The sequence below is a fragment of the Chanodichthys erythropterus genome, chromosome 7 (assembly GCF_024489055.1).
Source record: "Chanodichthys erythropterus isolate Z2021 chromosome 7, ASM2448905v1, whole genome shotgun sequence".
In the NCBI taxonomy this organism is placed as follows: domain Eukaryota; kingdom Metazoa; phylum Chordata; class Actinopteri; order Cypriniformes; family Xenocyprididae; genus Chanodichthys; species Chanodichthys erythropterus.
Genome location: NC_090227.1, coordinates 8,691,388 through 8,708,828, shown reverse-complemented (window position 1 = coordinate 8,708,828; position 17,441 = coordinate 8,691,388). Strand labels below are relative to the sequence as shown.

General features: G+C 36.4%; 1 protein-coding gene across 7 annotated transcripts in view; it reads left to right on the top strand.

The window, feature by feature from the left end:
- Nucleotides 1-17,441, top strand: part of trip12 (thyroid hormone receptor interactor 12) — a 61,128-nt gene that overhangs the window by 3,793 nt on the left and 39,894 nt on the right. For all 7 annotated transcript variants that reach the window (XM_067389752.1, XM_067389754.1, XM_067389750.1 and 4 more), the window contains one exon: nt 16,700-16,846. In XM_067389752.1, coding sequence (XP_067245853.1) covers nt 16,749-16,846 — 98 coding nt within the window. In that variant the 5' untranslated portion in view covers nt 16,700-16,748. The remainder of the gene's footprint in view (nt 1-16,699; nt 16,847-17,441) is intronic.

The window sequence follows — 17,441 nt, the reverse complement described above, 5'->3', positions numbered from 1 at the left end:
CAAAATTGTTGGAACAGGCATTTTTAAGACCACTCTGTATTTAGATATAATTAGTGTTTTTGAATAGTAACAGCTTGTTCAGACAGTTTTCCCTTCTTTTTAAATAATGAACAACTCTCTACAGACACACTGCAGCTCGAGTCACCATTTGCTAGTAAATTTTCTATTTTACTCGCCAGACTTTTTACATGGAGTGCAAGAACAATGCAAATGAGAGAATTCAACATACATAATATAATATATAAAATATAAATTTCAAACATTATTTAAGACAAGAAAATAGTCTAAGTAAATAACATCAAACTACAAGCAATGGGCACAATAGACAGATAGCAATAAACACAATAGAACAAAGATACAATTGAAATAAACAGTGCTTTCAACCCACTATGGACACACTGAAGCTCGAGTCACTATTGGTTATTTTTTATTTTTTATTTTATTTTTACTCACCAGACTTTTTACATTCCATTTACATGAACAATGCAAATTAAAAAAGAAAATCTACATAATGAAAATACATAAATATAAAATGTCAAACACTATTAAAGACAAATATACAGTCTGTAATAAAACAAATAAGAAGACGAGTAGAACAAAGATAAATAAACATTGTTTAGTTTTTTTTTTTCAGTTAGATCTAACAGTAGTTGGATACAGATTAGGTAGATTCATGACGATGCAGCCCTGGCCCAATCGGGACATTGACAGTTCTGTTAACTCTTCAAATCGTACAATTTACTAGCCATTGGCTAATTAAAGACATTTTTCATCACCTAACATGAAATTTGGTCTCATACGTGAGTGATTTACTCGCATTGAATAGGGTTGGCTTTTCAGGTTTTTCAGATACTTCTAACAGTAGTTAGATATAGATTAGGTACAAAAATGTAATAAAGTAATCAAATATAAAATAACACTGCATAGTCTTCACTGTATAAATTATATATAGATTAATATTTAACTTGGATCGTTATTAAAGTTACAAAATCTATACAGTCAAGCAGTGAATGATTTTGTTGTTGCTGTCACTTCAAGACATAATGCACGGATCTAGGGCTGGGCGATATATCGAATGCTTTTGTCACGTGCATTTCGTCAGTAAAGCCGGTTCCCTGATTACCGCTAAATCGCCATCACCTGCTTTCAAATGGAGCGGCATTTAATAGACAGAGCTGTAGTTCACTGACAAGCCACGCAATATCGCGTTGAATATCGATATGAATCGCCGTCGATACTGAACGCGATATTGCGTGGCGATTTAGCGGTAATCAGGGAACCGGCTTTACTGACGAATGCGCGTGACAAAAGCATTCGATACATCGCCCAGCCCTACACGGATCCAATATACTGTTACACATGAGTTGTCTTTCTCGACTGTTACTAGGATACTTGCCAAGAAGGGCATTTTGACATCATTTTGTATGATATTGTCTGTTCAAGCGCAAGAAGACGTGAAAGAGAACTCAATTCAGTATTTGCATGCTGAGACGTGGTTGTCTGTGTTGTGCTTTGAATATGTTCACACAAAACTTATCACACTTCTTGCACTTGAATGTTTAAATTGGCAAGGGTTAAAAGCGTGCAAATGATAAACTTTGTGACACTTCCATCGACTCTTGGCCATCGTGCAGTCCTTATTGTCAAGCCCTGCATTTATATCTAGCGCATCAATTCTCTACATGGCATGTGTAAAAAAAAAAAACACTTTCTCTAACGTTGTGTGCATGTGAGAGAAAGCGACGGTATGTAAAGCTCAGCAGGCAATGAAATTATATCTGTGCTAAACTTATTTTTTGCCTCTAACTGAAAGAAATCTGACATTTTAATAGCCATTGGCTAATTAAAGATATTTTATAGTCGCCTAGTGTGAAATTTGGTCGCATAGGCTATGTGAGTGATTTACCCGCATTGTAGAGGGTTGATAAAGCTACCATTAGCTTTAATACATGCAGATAGAATTATAAAATGATACAGGAAGCCAAAAATGGGAATCATGAACCACACAAGATGGATGTTGTAATGATTTACTTTTTTTGTTGATGATCATTAAGTCATTGTTTCCTGTGGGCTGTTACTCTGTTCTTCAATATGATTGTTTAATAGAATAAACGGTTAAGTCCTTGGGAAAGTTAAGTTTGTTACGTCTGTGTGTCTGGGCTTATTGGTTGTAAAATATTGCCTTTAAATTCACTGCAGTGATTACATGATACCTTCAGCAAGTCATTTGACAGTTTAAGGGTGGGATGCTATAGCACACTTTGGCAGTCATTTCTCTCTCCATTTCCAACACAACAGACAAGACAAGCAAGACAACAGGAGCATTTTTATGTAGGTTATTATAAATGCCTACCTTTGCAGTGTGGACTACGTTTGATTGGGATATTTTGTATGCATATGATTAAGAAATATTAATGTTTTACGAATATATTTTCTTTTTCATGCCTATCTTGCACCTTGAAAATGGTTCAACACAGAATTGGACTACCACTAAATTTTCTGTAAGAAATGTTTGTGCATACTTATCTGTATGCATTTGTCCAAATGCATGTCTCACTCCTCACCACTTCTGGAAATGAAAAAAAGAGGACCATTTAATTGCCTTAACTTCCACTCTCATGAATCCATCATCTTAAAACTCTTTTGTAGCCTCATAGTGTGCTTCCAGTGTTTTCTTAAATCTCAGTTTACTAGTCATTTCTGTTTTCCAGAGGAGCATTTGACCAATGTCATTTGTTTTCAAGCCAATGAATCAACTTGACCCCAGAGTTTGAGCACCCTGTCCTGCAAGGATCCATGTTTAGTGGCAGGATCATCCATATTTAAAATGACATTTGCCCTGAGAAAAACGTATCTAGGTTAAGAGCCCCATAATATCCCTACCCCCCAACCCCCGACACTAGACAAAAGGCTTTTATTTTATACCACAAAAGTTCTTCAGTAGTCTCATATGAGCCTCTCATAAGTAGGGCTGGGTGATATGGCAAAAAAATTATTACGATAAAACTTTTCTCGTCAGTCAATATTGATAATTATGATAAATGTCAAATCTTTATTAGAAAAAAAAAAGTTCTTTAAACTTTCTCGCCATGAATATAGCCGTGGTAGCTGGCATGGTGTTAAACTATAAACAAACAAACATTTTTTTTTTCCCCCTCCTGAGTCAAAGGTGTAGAAACCGGGCAGTCAATTTTGGCTTTATCAGAACATGATAAACTGTCTACACCGGATGCAATCGGTGTGATGCGTCATAAGACAATAGAACCCATTATAATCAGTGATGTTGTCTACACTGGATGTGGCGCAATGTGACAACAAATTCCCGAGAGTAAACGGATTCAAAACAAATTCACTGTTCTATTTCTGACGTAGCCCAAGTGCTTTGCAACGATCGGTTTGTTGCATTCAGTGTAGACAGCTTTTAGCTGTTGTGGCACGATACGACGTGATAACTGTCACATCTGGTGTAGACACGGTGAAACACTTGCCAAAGAGGTGAACAGTTCACAAATGAATGTTACATTGTCTCTTTAAAAATGCACATTTGACAGAAGCTGAGTGAGTTGAGTGACAGCAGTAGCTTGAGTTTGGATGCAGGTGTACATTTGTTCATTAACAAAAACAGTAACATCTGTAAAAATTGTAACAACCTAATTTTTATAGGGTAAAATTTAGTCTTCCATACTATTTAGATCATGTTAACCACAAGTAAAACAATGCATTGCACCTCACTACCATGGCCTAAAGACAATTAGTATAATACAAATTCACAAATATTGCTATAGCCTAATAACAAAAATATTGTAGTTATGTTCCATTACTCCTTTAATACATTTAATGTTTACATTAATAATGTAATAAAATACAATATGAATATCCCTCGTTTTTGCCACAATCCTATGGTTTCTGTACAGTAAATCATGGTTAATGTTGGCAACTTGTGCATTGAAAAGCCTTCTAGCTATGTTGTTGTGGCTCAATGTTTCTCCTGTTTTCCACATCAGTGTTGTTGAGAATGTCAGTTTCATCTGGCTTTAAACTAGTTTAAATCACAAGGCATTTGATTTGTGGTTTGTATCGGTTACGAACTTCACTGCTTTTCACTGGATCTTAAAGCGATGTGATCGGGAAAGCGAGTAAATGCATTTGCTCTAAGCTCGTGCTGCAATGTGTTTTGAGCCAAGCTGATAAATGTTCCGTGTAGTGCACGGTTCAAACGAGCAGCTCTGTTTTGTTCCACTTTTGGCGCTTTTTCCTTTTAATGTCTCTCATACGCAGCTGAAATGGCAGCTCTTATCAGTGCGATGGTCTGCAGCAAACATAGTGCATAAACATTATATCGAACACTTTTTTTATTTGTATCATTTTATAAAAGTTACATTGCTATAATTGTTTTATTGCCCAGCCCTACTTATAAGATAGACCCTGATTTCACACAAGCTTATTCACATTTTGTTAAATTTTATTTATTTTCTGAAATGAATGAAACCTTTTCAATTGAAACCGGAAATTTAACAAGATAAAATCAATTCCTGCACCCACTCAACATTTTATCCATTAGGAGTTGATCATAGTGTGCTAGACCTTAATTGGAGTTTTTTTTTAAAAAACTCCCTAAATTAGCTCTTTGGCTATGGGTTAGGGCTGGGACAAATGCCCACAAAGAAGAGTGCTGAAGAGCACTGGTTTGTTCGGTTGAGTTTGAGAGTCTACTTGCACCTCAGAATGCTTTTATGACACAAGATACATCAATATCTTTCCAGTCCTACTATTGGTTGCCATTATCCAGTTGGCCACTCATCCTATTGCCGCTTTTTCTCTGCATAGTACGGGACAGTACTAATAGTTTTATGTAAAGTCAAACACGCTTGATTCAGTCAAGCCCTTCCAGCTCCTTGCGCTTTCTCTTTCTCCAGACGCGTGCCTCATTAGCCGTGCATGTCCACTGGTGTGGAGCAGAGTGAGTGTTTTTATTTCATTCCTATGAATTAAGCCCCCCCCACACCCAATGTCATCGTCCATCATGTTTCACTGTAGACATCGTCCAATGCCAATTTGGTAGAGGTCGCCCAACCTTATATATATATATTTTTTTTTTTTCTTCTTTCTTTTTTTTTTTTTTTTTTTTTTTTTTTTTACTTGTCTGAACTCTATAGACTGAGTGGACAAATTAAAGGGTAAGTTCAACCAAAAATAAAAATTATGCCATTAATGACTCACCCTCATGTCGTTCCAAACCTGTAAGACCTCTGTTCATCTTCGGAACACAGTTTAAGAGATTTTAGATTTAGTCAGAGAGCTTTCTGTCCCTCCATTGAAAATGTATGTACGGTATACTGTCCATGTCCAGAAAGGTAATAAAAACATCAAAGTAGTCCATGTGACATCAGTGGGTCAGTTAGAATTTGTTGAAGCATCGAAAATACATTTAACTGTATTTTAATACAAATCTAAAATATCTTTAACTTTGTTCAAAAGATGAACGGAGGTCTTATGGGTTTGGAACGACATGAGGGTGAGTCATTAATGACATAATTTTCATTTTTGTGTGAACTAACCCTTTAACCTGAAAAAGATTTCCATGTCAAAGAAGGTGGAGCACCAGAGCACACCCACCTAATAAGTAATTGGTAATGACCATCAAAAGTGTTTAAGGTGTGACCTTTTTCAGAAAGTTCATGCTGGCAAGCTGTTTTCAACCACTTAAACTCCTTTGTTTTTGGCTAGATTTTGAAACAATGTCACACATGCTCATTCTTCGATTTTGCTTTAAAGGTGCCCTTGAATGAAAAATTGAATTGATTTAGGCATAGTCAAATAACAAGAGTTCAGTACATGGAAATGACATACAGTGAGTCTCAAACGCCATTGTTTCCTCCTTCTTATATAAATCTCATTTGTTTAAAAGACCTCCGAAGAACAGGCGAATCTCAACATAACTGTTACGTAACAGTTGGGGTGTACGCCCCAATATTTGCATATGTTCCCAACATGATGAAAGGCATTAGACAAGGGCAGCCAGTAAAGTCTGCATGTGCACAGCCGAATCAACAGACTAGATAAGCAAGCAAGAACAATAGTGAAAAATGGCAGATGGAGCAATAATAACTGACATGATCCATGATGATATGATATTTTTAGTGATATTTGTAAACTGTCTTTCTAAATGTTTCGTTAGCATGTTGTTAATGTACTGTTAAATGTGGTTAAAGTTACCATTGTTTCTTACTGTATTCACGGAAACGAGAGCCGTCGCTATTTTCATTATTAAACACTGCAGTCTGTATAATGCATAAACACAACTTCATTCTTTATAAATCTCTCCAACAGTGTAGCATTAGCCGTTATCCACGAAGCACAGACTCAAATTCATTCAGAATCAAATGTAAACAATATAACAGTAAACAATACTCACATAATCTGACGCATGCATGACGAACATGTTGTAAAGATCCATTTGAGGGTTATATTAGCTGTGTAAACTTTGTTTATGCACTGTTCAAGGAAAGCGCGAGCTCCGTGGGCGTGGAGCACGAGAATTAAAGGGCCAGTAGCTTAGAATCGGCTCATTTATAATGATGCCCCAAAATAGGCAGTTAAAAAAATGAATTAAAAAAAAATCTATGGGGTATTTTGAGCTGAACCTTCACAGACACATTCAGGGGACACCTTACACTTATATTACATCTTTTAAAAAAAAAAAAGTTCTAGGGCACCTTTAAGTATATCAGCCCTTAATACCAGAAACGCATATTATGGAGGTAAAGAAAAAACACCTAAATGAGAGACGAAAGCAGTAAGATTTGACTGAAACTCAGTTTAGTAAACATTTAAGTCCATAAAGATGCAATATAAAATCTTGATTTACTTACATTATGGTTCACAATATTTGGTCATAAAAAGTGGATTCACTAAGATGACTTGTGCATGCAGACGGTATTCAAAGCTCCTGTCAGATTTTGCATGAATAAGACAATTTCCCAATCTGTTGTTAAATACAGGTTTTTAATGTCAAATGCTGGACATGTGGAACAAGATGCTCATCGTGTTAAACTGTTCAGATTCCTGTGAACCTGATTTACTTGTCACCTCCTACTATCGTAGCTACTACTTTATGCATTTTCCACTCCAGCTTGTTAATGGCTTAGCAAAACCTCTTTATTATAAATGTTATATTTTACTGTAGGAACTCTCCATATTCGGTTAAGTCTGACGTCACGTGGCAGCGCTTCCTAGTCCAAACGCTCTATCTCATACCACAAGAAAACAACAAACGGTGCTAATATACACACACGATGCTACCAAAAATATTATAATCATAACCTTTATCTCCATACCAAAAGCCCAGATGGCCAGACAGTGGATCATCTTTTATAAATCGTTAAAATATTAATATCTGTAATGCTGTGACCATGGAGACTGTTGTGTAGACTGTAAGTATTTTAAATGTTTAACTTTAAAATGTTAAATGTTTATTATTAATAAGTAGCGCTCATAAACGGACTTAACAAGCGGATATACCCCACTTTTTCTCCCAACAGTTCATATTATAGATGTAGGTGTGCTTCTGCTCAAAGTGATCATTTAATTCCATTTGTATGTCAATCACGAAAATATCCAGTTATGTATAGATGGCAAAAGAGTTTCATAGCAACACTAGTCAAAATCAACACCGACAGATATCTGCTCAAACCTCAGCAGGGTTTCTGGAGTATAAAACACCCATCATTCACAAAATTATATACCCCATCATTGTTTTAGAGTTTTGCATAACTGTTTATTTTTTCTGAGAATAATGCTTTTTAGATCAGTGAACTGCTCTAGTTATGCATAATGAACAATAATGTGTAAATGTTTTGTAACCGTGTCCTCAGATAAATGTTACACATTTTGCTTTGCATGTAAAAACCATTATCGGCATTCTGGCAGTTTATACGATATTCGCATGTCAGTTTGTGTTTTGACTTGAAAACCGAAGAAAAATATGTTGGTTTAATTGTCGGTTTTAATAATGAGTTGATTTTGTTTTTGTTTTTTTTGATGGTGCTCATAATTTGGTAGATGTAAATAGACTCGTTTGAACACATTCCACCATATTTAATTTTTTGGGGCTTCAAATTAGGCTTTGAGTCAAATAACTTTTGATTAAAAGTAACCACATTACTCTGATGTGGAGTCTTTTTGTAATTTTATGGCTCATGGCTTTCATTTGCAAAACTTAGCCAGTGTTATTTAGCCTTTGTGTGGTAAAATTGATTGGTTTTATGTTCTGGCATGCTCTTTTAATAACAGTTCCTTTGAATGTAATGCTTAACAATTGACACTGCAGACTTTTTTTTTTTGTCAGCTGAACCCCTTTGACATTAAAATATTTACATTAAGTAAATATTTAAATAATTTAAATTGCCCCATTATGCTTTATCAAATATTACTGTATAATATTAATATTACTGCTCTATTTCATGCAGGGTGTAATATAGCTATTTGTGAATGTAAAACATCTGTAAAGTTTTAAAGATCAAAGTCCATGACACATAAATGTATTGTCTCCTAAAAGAAAGAATCGATTCTGAACTGCTGAAACAAATGGTCAACAATTCATCTCACTTCCTGTTACAAACCTACGTACAGTCTTTTTGCATAATGCCAGTTTACAATCTTATGATCAAACATTAAATCCTTTATAAAATATTTTATTTGGGTGTAAAACTGCTGGGAGACATTTAAGTCAATGTTTATTTGACTACAGGGGACCATTCTTCGTACGTCACTTACTCGGTTAGCTAGATTGTTTGTTGCCGATTTGGTATGATCTTGGATTGTTCGGTTCTTCAGCGCTCATCCTCGACTTGCTGCCATAGCAACAGGTTCGTAAGCTTAAACCTGCTTCGGGAGCAGACTTATTTCATATAAACAGGATTAGATTGCATCATTTTAAGCAGAGGTGATGCTCAAAGTTTGTCCCAGCCACTGATACTTTCCCACAAGAGTTTTAAGATTTAAAAATAAATTTGCAAATAATGTTATAACGTTGTGTAGTCTATCATAATATAGACACTGCAAGTTTTACTCATTGAGAGATTCATTTGTGAGGGAATAATTACTTAATAATTTCATTGGAGTCTCACACACATGATGTACAGAGAGTGCACATTTCATTTATCATAACATTTGTCGTTCTTCTGTTATCTTATTCGCTTTGCTGTTTCCTTTATAAATGTCTAGAAATTCGTTTTGTTTTTTGTCAGGTGTCTATTTTAAATATATGATGTCATTACGTTGCGGTCTTGACTCCAGCCAATCACTGCATTGCTGATCGTGGTTTCGAGTATCGATACATCTGCCCTTTTCATGAAACACGAGAACGCACAGTAATCTTAGACAACTTAATCCAGATATTTTAATCCAATCTGCAAATTTGTTTGAAGAACAAATCATGATTTTCATGATCACCAGTTATCATGATTAGAAGATCTGGCATCTGTCAAATCATCTCGGATGTATTAAGCGACGTACGAAGAACGGACCCCATGTCAATAAACATTGCTTGTTTTAAATCTGGTAAAGTGCTGAAAATGTCCATCCATAAAAAATTTTGGAAATTAAGCAAATGTGCGAATTTCCTAAATGCACGTTAGTAACATGCAGTATGGAGTTCATGTGGAGCGTTTACTGTGATGCGAGTTACTGAAAACACTGGATCATGAACTGCATGCATGTAAATGAACACAGTGCAGTGCTTTTCTCTTAACCCTATTTAATTTTATTTTTTAATGTTTTTATGATAGAATTATCAGCTTTTCATCAACCCACTAACCCAAGTTGGATTTAGAAAAGCATAGTCATGAGACTCATGCTGCCTTATACTGTCTGTGACCCTAGAGGCAGTCTTTCAGTTTGTTCACAGGAATGTGACAGCAAGAGTATTTACCCTTCACTTATTGAACATGGTGGTATTTATGAATAGTGACTTATATACTGTATAACAAATGACTTGGAGTATGTATAATGAGCTTCTATGAAACTATTAAATTGCCTCTATTATGCAATTTGAAAGGTTCCTAATTCTGTTTAGGAGGTCTCCTTCAACAGGTTTACATGCATCAAATACTGATATTAGGGAGTTATATTATAGTACATGTATATTACAGTACCAGTCAAAGATTTGGAAACGCTTTCCCATTTGTGTGTCCAAACTTTTGAATGGTACTATGTAGAATACAGTATATATACATAAACACATTTTTTGCAATGATCACTCAAATATGGTGATCAAACACTTATGACGTTTATGGCCCAATTTTATTGTTGGCAAACTCTGTGTTTTCGGTTTTAAGTTTTCTGGATTCCATTTTAATGGATGAATTAAATTTTAATAATCAAAAAGCATGTCTAATTAATTGAATTCATAAAAATCATTTAAAATTTTCACAAATTCTGTGTTATGTGTTTTATGGTCATTAAATGATTGATCACATGCAAAATTCACAGTTTAATATTCACACACTAGTCTATATCGTGAAGTGTACTGACCGTTTTTTTTATTTATTCCTCAAATTTGACATTCCATGAAATTCTGCATTATACAGTAAATTCCGTTTTTATGACTTGATTCTGTACTTCCGTCCGCATTTTCATAGGGCCCTACTAATGTAGCAAATAAGTATGATAAGCTCATTGTGAGAGTAAAAGATGGGGACATTGTTTATTTACTTTAGTCTTAAATCCCCATTCAACATGCTCAAGCCACCACTGCATCGCCGTCTACTGGACTGCAGAAAGTAACTTACTTTTTAGTCTGCTGCTGACTTAGCAAATGTGATGTGACTGATGTGATAAGCATGAATGACATGTCAGTTTTAAGGGATGGGTTTAACATTATATTGGACTTAGATTGAAAAGGGAATGTGTATTTATGTATTTCACAAACTAGTTAGCAACTTGGGCTGTGCCAATAAACTATCATATCGAATAGCAATAAAATATATGTCGATAACGATGATAAGCTCTAGGCATTTTTACTCGATTTGGATTAATATAAGAGCCAATCATACAGCAGATATATGCGACAACAGTTGATCAGCATGCAGCTTTAAACGTTCACGTCCAAGAACAAAGTCAATTTCCTACGGAACTTTGCAAAGAAAACTCGACACAAGGCCGACAAAAAATGAGTGGAAGCAGCGATGAAAGTGAAACTAACCTTGTTATCATCCAAAAATGATGAAATTGTTGACAAAAAAGGTAGCACAAATTCAGTTATATGGAAGTGGTTTGCTTATTTGAAAAGCGACCATGCTCAGATTGGGTATATTTACGGCCACCCTATTTGGTGACACATTTATGCTTTTATTATTTTTATCCTCTCAAATTTTTGTATCCACCCAAGATAATGAAACCATCCGTGAACGATTAACTAGTGGAAAATCTCCCCTCGCCCTACGTGTTTCGTACCTGCTTGTTATGTGTGCGTCAGAACTGTTTACTCCCGCTGACATTCCCACATACGCTGCAGATATTGTGGATATTTCACAAAAAGCGCTGCATGTCGCAATGTCACAAGGTGGCGCTGTTGCGCGTTCTACATGCTCGCACAACAGCACTTCAGGCTGCTTCAAAGTGATTCTCAATTAATGAAAAGCGCAGATTTATGCCAAGCGATTGCAGTTGATGAATTATGACAGTCTACTTTATGGCTTTATATAAAATGTTTTAGATGGTTGTAAGAATCTGAAGGATCAGCCTGCAGTTGTGTAGAGTCCCGGTGTATTTCGGGCTTGTTTATAATTCACATGCTAAGTTAGTAAGTTGTCTTAATTTTTTTAAGGCCAAATGTGTAATCTGTTTTTGTTAATAAACTACTTTAAAATGTAATTAATAAACCCTCAAATTTTTGTTTATTCAGTCATAGTTGGGATACTCTTTTAAAGCTGGCAGCAGTAACAGTTTATTTATCGAAATGTATATCATTATCGATCAATATGGGAAAAAATGATCGAGATTACAACTTACCGTTAAGACAGCACTTGACTCTGAGTCATGAAGACTGATGTAACATTAAAGTTTGTAAAACAAATCTTGCTCCATCCTTTAGCATTACTCAGTAAGAACAACATACAATCTGCATTAATGGACAAATATTTGGGTAATAGTGGCCTAATAGTATTTCAGAAAGGCAATAATAGCGTGTTATCCAGTTAGCCGAAGACATGCACAATATAGCTAATGCTCAAAACTATGTATTTTGAACATGGTATAAAATACATCAATAATTAATCACGCTTGCGACCTGTGATTGTAAGTGTTCTGCGTAGACGGGCATTATGTAAATGTATCAACTTGTGACATGCAAAAATCAAACGACTCGTTTAAGCAGTTCAGAGTCCACTCTTTCTTTTGAGAGACAACTTTATTTCTGATGCACTTTCAGCTTTACAACTTTGCACTGTTTACATTCACATACAGCTACATTACACACTGCATGAAAGGTCATTTTCAAAAAAGTCCATAATCGGGGCACTTTAAATACTCTAAATATTATCTAAATACATTGTTTGTGACATTCTCTGGAATCTGGTTTTAAGGATAAAGTTGGACAAATCATTGATAATTGTCACCTCAGGGACATAATTTTGATTAGAATACATGGCATATTGTCTAGTCACACAAATGAAATATTTCAACACATCCAAAGCTCAAATTGGATCCAAAAATTTGGTCTGTCTTTTGTCTTAGAACTGAAGTTTGAGTTCAGTTGATCAAGCCTTGAGCCTTCATCCCATCCCCAGTCCACTTACGCCATTTGTCATAGTCTTTTATTTAGATTATCTCTCATAATCATGCACCGCACTTAAGTGATGGTGCTGTAGGACACCATCTCGTGCACACACACAAGATAAAGGTGTGGTGGGATTGTGTGTCTCTGCAGTGTCGTAGTGATTGATGGTTAGTGTTGTTCATTACCACTGAACTGAGGAGGACACCAAGGCCCCCTCCAGCTATTCTCTGTCTATGCTCAGGATGCATCTTATCTCTCTGCATGTTATGATCCCAACCCACATGCTGTCCTCTTCAGAATTGCTTCAAGCTTGATGACATCATACATTACTAAGGAAATGGATACCCAATGCAGATTTGATTGGTCAGTGTAGTAGTCATTCATTTTAGTTGTTTTCTTTAGCATTTGTCCTTTTCTCCTTCAGCCTCTCCGTATAAAGCTTTTGTCCTATTGATTATCTCTCTCTCACCCCTCAATCACTTCTCTTGGATCGTTTGTGCAGTGGTGGTGTGACGTATGTTAATATGCAGTGGTTTGTGCAGTGGTGCTGATACGTATGTTAATATGAAATTTGAGTAAGGTTATTGATCTGTTGCGAGTGATGGTGCCATAGATGTGGCTGATGTGCTGTGGTACATATCTGTGATTTGAAAGACGTTATGGAGTTCCTATTGGCTTTGGATAAATGGAATGAGACTGGTTGTTTGGTCCTGGTTGTTTTGACCATATAGAATAGAGATCAATTGATCTTTTGGTTGAAAGGCTCGCAAAATTGGTAATATGACGTCCCGGGGCTATTGTGTCTTCCATTCAGACTACCAAAATGTTTCACCACATTTATCTTAGAGGAAAAAAAAATGATTTCCTTGATTTGCTTTGTTCACTTTCTTGATTTTATTTGAAGCAAAAAATGATCAGGTTGCAGTGAAGTTTAACCTATGCTACCGTTACTTGTTTACTTCTCTTCTTCCGGCTGCATCCATCTTGCCTTCTCTGACGTTCGGGAATGACACTTAGTGCTGCCACCCCCTGTAAAGCGGTGTCGTTCTCACTTAATTTACTGTTGCTAAGTGATAGAGAGTGCATGCGCAGTGTAGAAAATTGCAAAAATCACTGACGTGTGTGTGTGTGTGTGTGTGTGTGTGTGTGTGTGTGTGTGTGTGTGTGTGTGTGTGTGTGTGTGTGTGTGTGTGTGTGTGTGTGTGTGTGTGTGTGTGTGTGTGTGTGTGTGTGTGTGTGTGTGTGTGTGTGTGTGTGTGTGTGTGTATGTGTAAAAATGTTAAGAGGTGGATTTACGCTGGTATTTCAGTTCTACTCAGCCAAAAAAGACATGTCAGGATGAAGAAGATAGAAATATTCATAGAAATTTCAGTTAAGTTAGAACCAAATGCGTATTTGTACTGAGGATTGTAATTTGTTTATTTTATATACTATTGTTGATATTTGTGTTTTAGAAATGTTTTTGTTTGTTTCGACTCCTATACAATTTTCTACATACAATTATTTTTGCTATTCAGGCTAGAATTCATTTCAGGCTACCAAAATCTGAAGAATGCCTGCTGAAAGGGCTAGCAGGGATTTTGAAATTTTGCAAGCTCTGGGTTGTGTGGTTAGACAGTGTTGTTGTTCACCAGTCAGAGTGAAGTTCAATGGATATATTTAGGCCTGTCATAACTACTTTTTGTTGTGCGATATATTGCTCCAGAAATAATTGCGATATGTGACATTATTGTAATTTTAAGACCATTTTATGCCACTGAATATAAAATCCATAATATAACAGCATAATAATGCAAGTATAGGTCTACACACTTTCAAATAACAATGAACTTAACTCTTAAGAATATTTAGATACTGGAATTGAAGCGTCAAAAAAATGTTGAATAAATAATAAACCTTTTCTAACAAAAACTGAAAAATAACAAGTAGAAAAAAAACACTTGCAAAAGCACAAAAGGCATTTATATGGAGATTTTCCATCAACAGGTTTTTCCCTGACCTTATTTCCTCAGTAAATTAAGGGTGCACACTTGTGTCAGATGTCCATATGAACAAAGACACAGATGCTTCGAAAGACTCGAGTGCAACAGTCAAAAAAACCTAGAAAACAAACTAGACTGCCACATCCTGTGTGAAACTAGCTGTGAGCGTGCACCATTTCACGCTGTCATGCTTGTATTTGCACCAATGGATTGCGGAAACTGAGTGCATTTGCACTTATTCTTCCAAACTGTCTGTAGTTGTCAGGAAAACACTATGGTGATTCGAATGGCACATTTTTCCGCTTGTCAATGTCAGCTCTGTATGAAGGAGCTGCCTGAGCCCCGCTTTCGCCTTGGAGAGCAGACGAGATGACAGAGGCAGTACGATCGGCAAAATGTCAGTGACATTTATTTTTGCAATCTATCGCGTCACCAAAAATATCAAGGTCATGTCCGTATATCGTGCGATAAGTTGATATATCGACTCTCGTGACAGGCCTTGATATAGTTTCTCTGACTGGTGGATACTCACAAATACAGTATGATGTTATATTGATTTGTCCAAAATTTGTCTTAAAGTTAGGCCCTGTTTACACCTGGTATTAAGATGCATTTTGGTAGACAATTGAGATGTATTCCTGTTTACGCCTGGTGTTTTAATCCATATCTTTTGTCCACTTTAAACCTTTTCTGTCCTGATTTCTCTGAGGGGATGGTCTACGGGCAGGTAAATGTATAGGCTTTGTCAGATCTTCTGATCTAATGGACGAATCATGGGATTTACATATGAACACGACTGGAAACGACAAAAACATAAATAGCAGCAGCTTTCGATTGATAGCTGCAAGACCACGGCTAATGCTCTGAGTGTTTTACGGTGTGTTCAAACTTGTCATGTTTGGTTCGATTTAAAATGAACCCTGGTGTGATTGCCCTGTTAGTGCGGTTTATTTGAACCCGTGTGAACGCTGCCATCCGAACCCAGGTGCGCACCAAGCAAGCATACCGAGACCACTGAAAAGATGGGTCTTGTTCCGCTTCCAAACAAACTCTGGTGCGGTTCAAATGATATATGAAAGCAACACAGACCAAAGACATGTAAACGAACCAAAAACAGGAAGATGAGACCCTAAAAAGGACAGAATCGTCACGCATATCGGTTTTTCTTGTCATAGTCCTGAGTTTGCCCATCACAGGCATCAGGCACGCGTCTCCATGCAACAGATCATTTGTTTGATGGAAGGATTCCCACTGCTGTTTTGATACCTTTACCCATTTTATAAGCTCTTTACAAGTTCCCAGCTGGCCAAAATGCCATCACATGTAAGCTACGCACACACAAGCGCATTTACCTCAGCATGCAGCATTGTTTTGGATGTTCGGTAAGTTCCGTCTCAAAATAGCAATATGTCATAAAATCTGACGAATCAGGTTATGAACATATCCCTGTGTCTTTAGGTTCAGTATCTTTTGGTTCGGTGATACAATTGCCAATCTGAACGCTAATCGGTCCAGGACTAAATATTTTTTTTTTCTTCTTTTTTTTGGTCTGGACCAAACGAACCAATGCACCCTTAGAAATCAGGAACGGGAAAGAACATAGTCCTTGGTATATTTTTCATCTTCAAACTAAACTTGGGTCTTCACCCGACAAAGTTTAAATCCCGTCTGGCTAACTCGCTTCCCATAATGAGTAGGAGAGTAGGCAGTCTTTTTTGGCTCTTTGAACACATTAGACACGAGCGTTTACACTACGGACGCAATCCTGTTGAATTTTTTTCCGACTACCTCTGGAAGTGGTTGAAAGTGGACAAGCTCAAAACGTTTTAGACCCCATTTACACCTGTATTAATGTTATAAATTTATATTTCATTCATGCAGCATTTATAGCATATTTCAACTAACCTTCCTTTTTTCTCTCTTTTTACCTCTCTACCAGTGAATGGTAGTATCTAGAAAGGGTATGTCCCTTCAGGAGAGAGGTGCCAATGTCCAACCGGCCTAATTCCAATCCAGGGGGGTCACTGCGCCGTTCACAGAGGAACACAGCCGCGGCCCAGCCAATAGACCACACACTTGCAGGAAGGTGAGTGTGCAGTGGACAATCTGTACATAAAACTGTCTGTAACAGCCTCAGATTAGGTCTGTACGTGTACCTTCATCTACCCGTCTGTATCTAGAGCCGTGTTTCCTACAGAATTTGTGCAGCAGGTGCCATGTTAAGGTCACATAACCTTTCTAATGCTAAATGGAAACCGTAACTAAAATCATTCTTTTTATGTGATGCATCACTAGGTTTCAATATTAAATGTGTATTCGGTCCAAAGTGACAGCCATGTTAACCAGTGCAACATAAAACATAACTATGTGCATCTTTAATGGTTTCTTCATGGTTTTATTCATTAGTTTTTTCCTTAGCATTATTTTTTAGTAGTGATTGCTGCTAAGAAATATGTTTACAAAATAATCCCTGGTGTGTTAGTGTATCAATAACTACACAATGTCATATAAACATCCAACCAGTAATTGGACTAATTTAAGTCACACAAGCTTCACTACCATTAAAAAGTATGGGATCTCTTGTGTTCACCAAGGCTACATTTATTTGATTCAAAATACAGTAAAGTATTATATAAATGTCTTAACTGTCACTTTTGATTAATTTTTGTCCTTTCTGAATA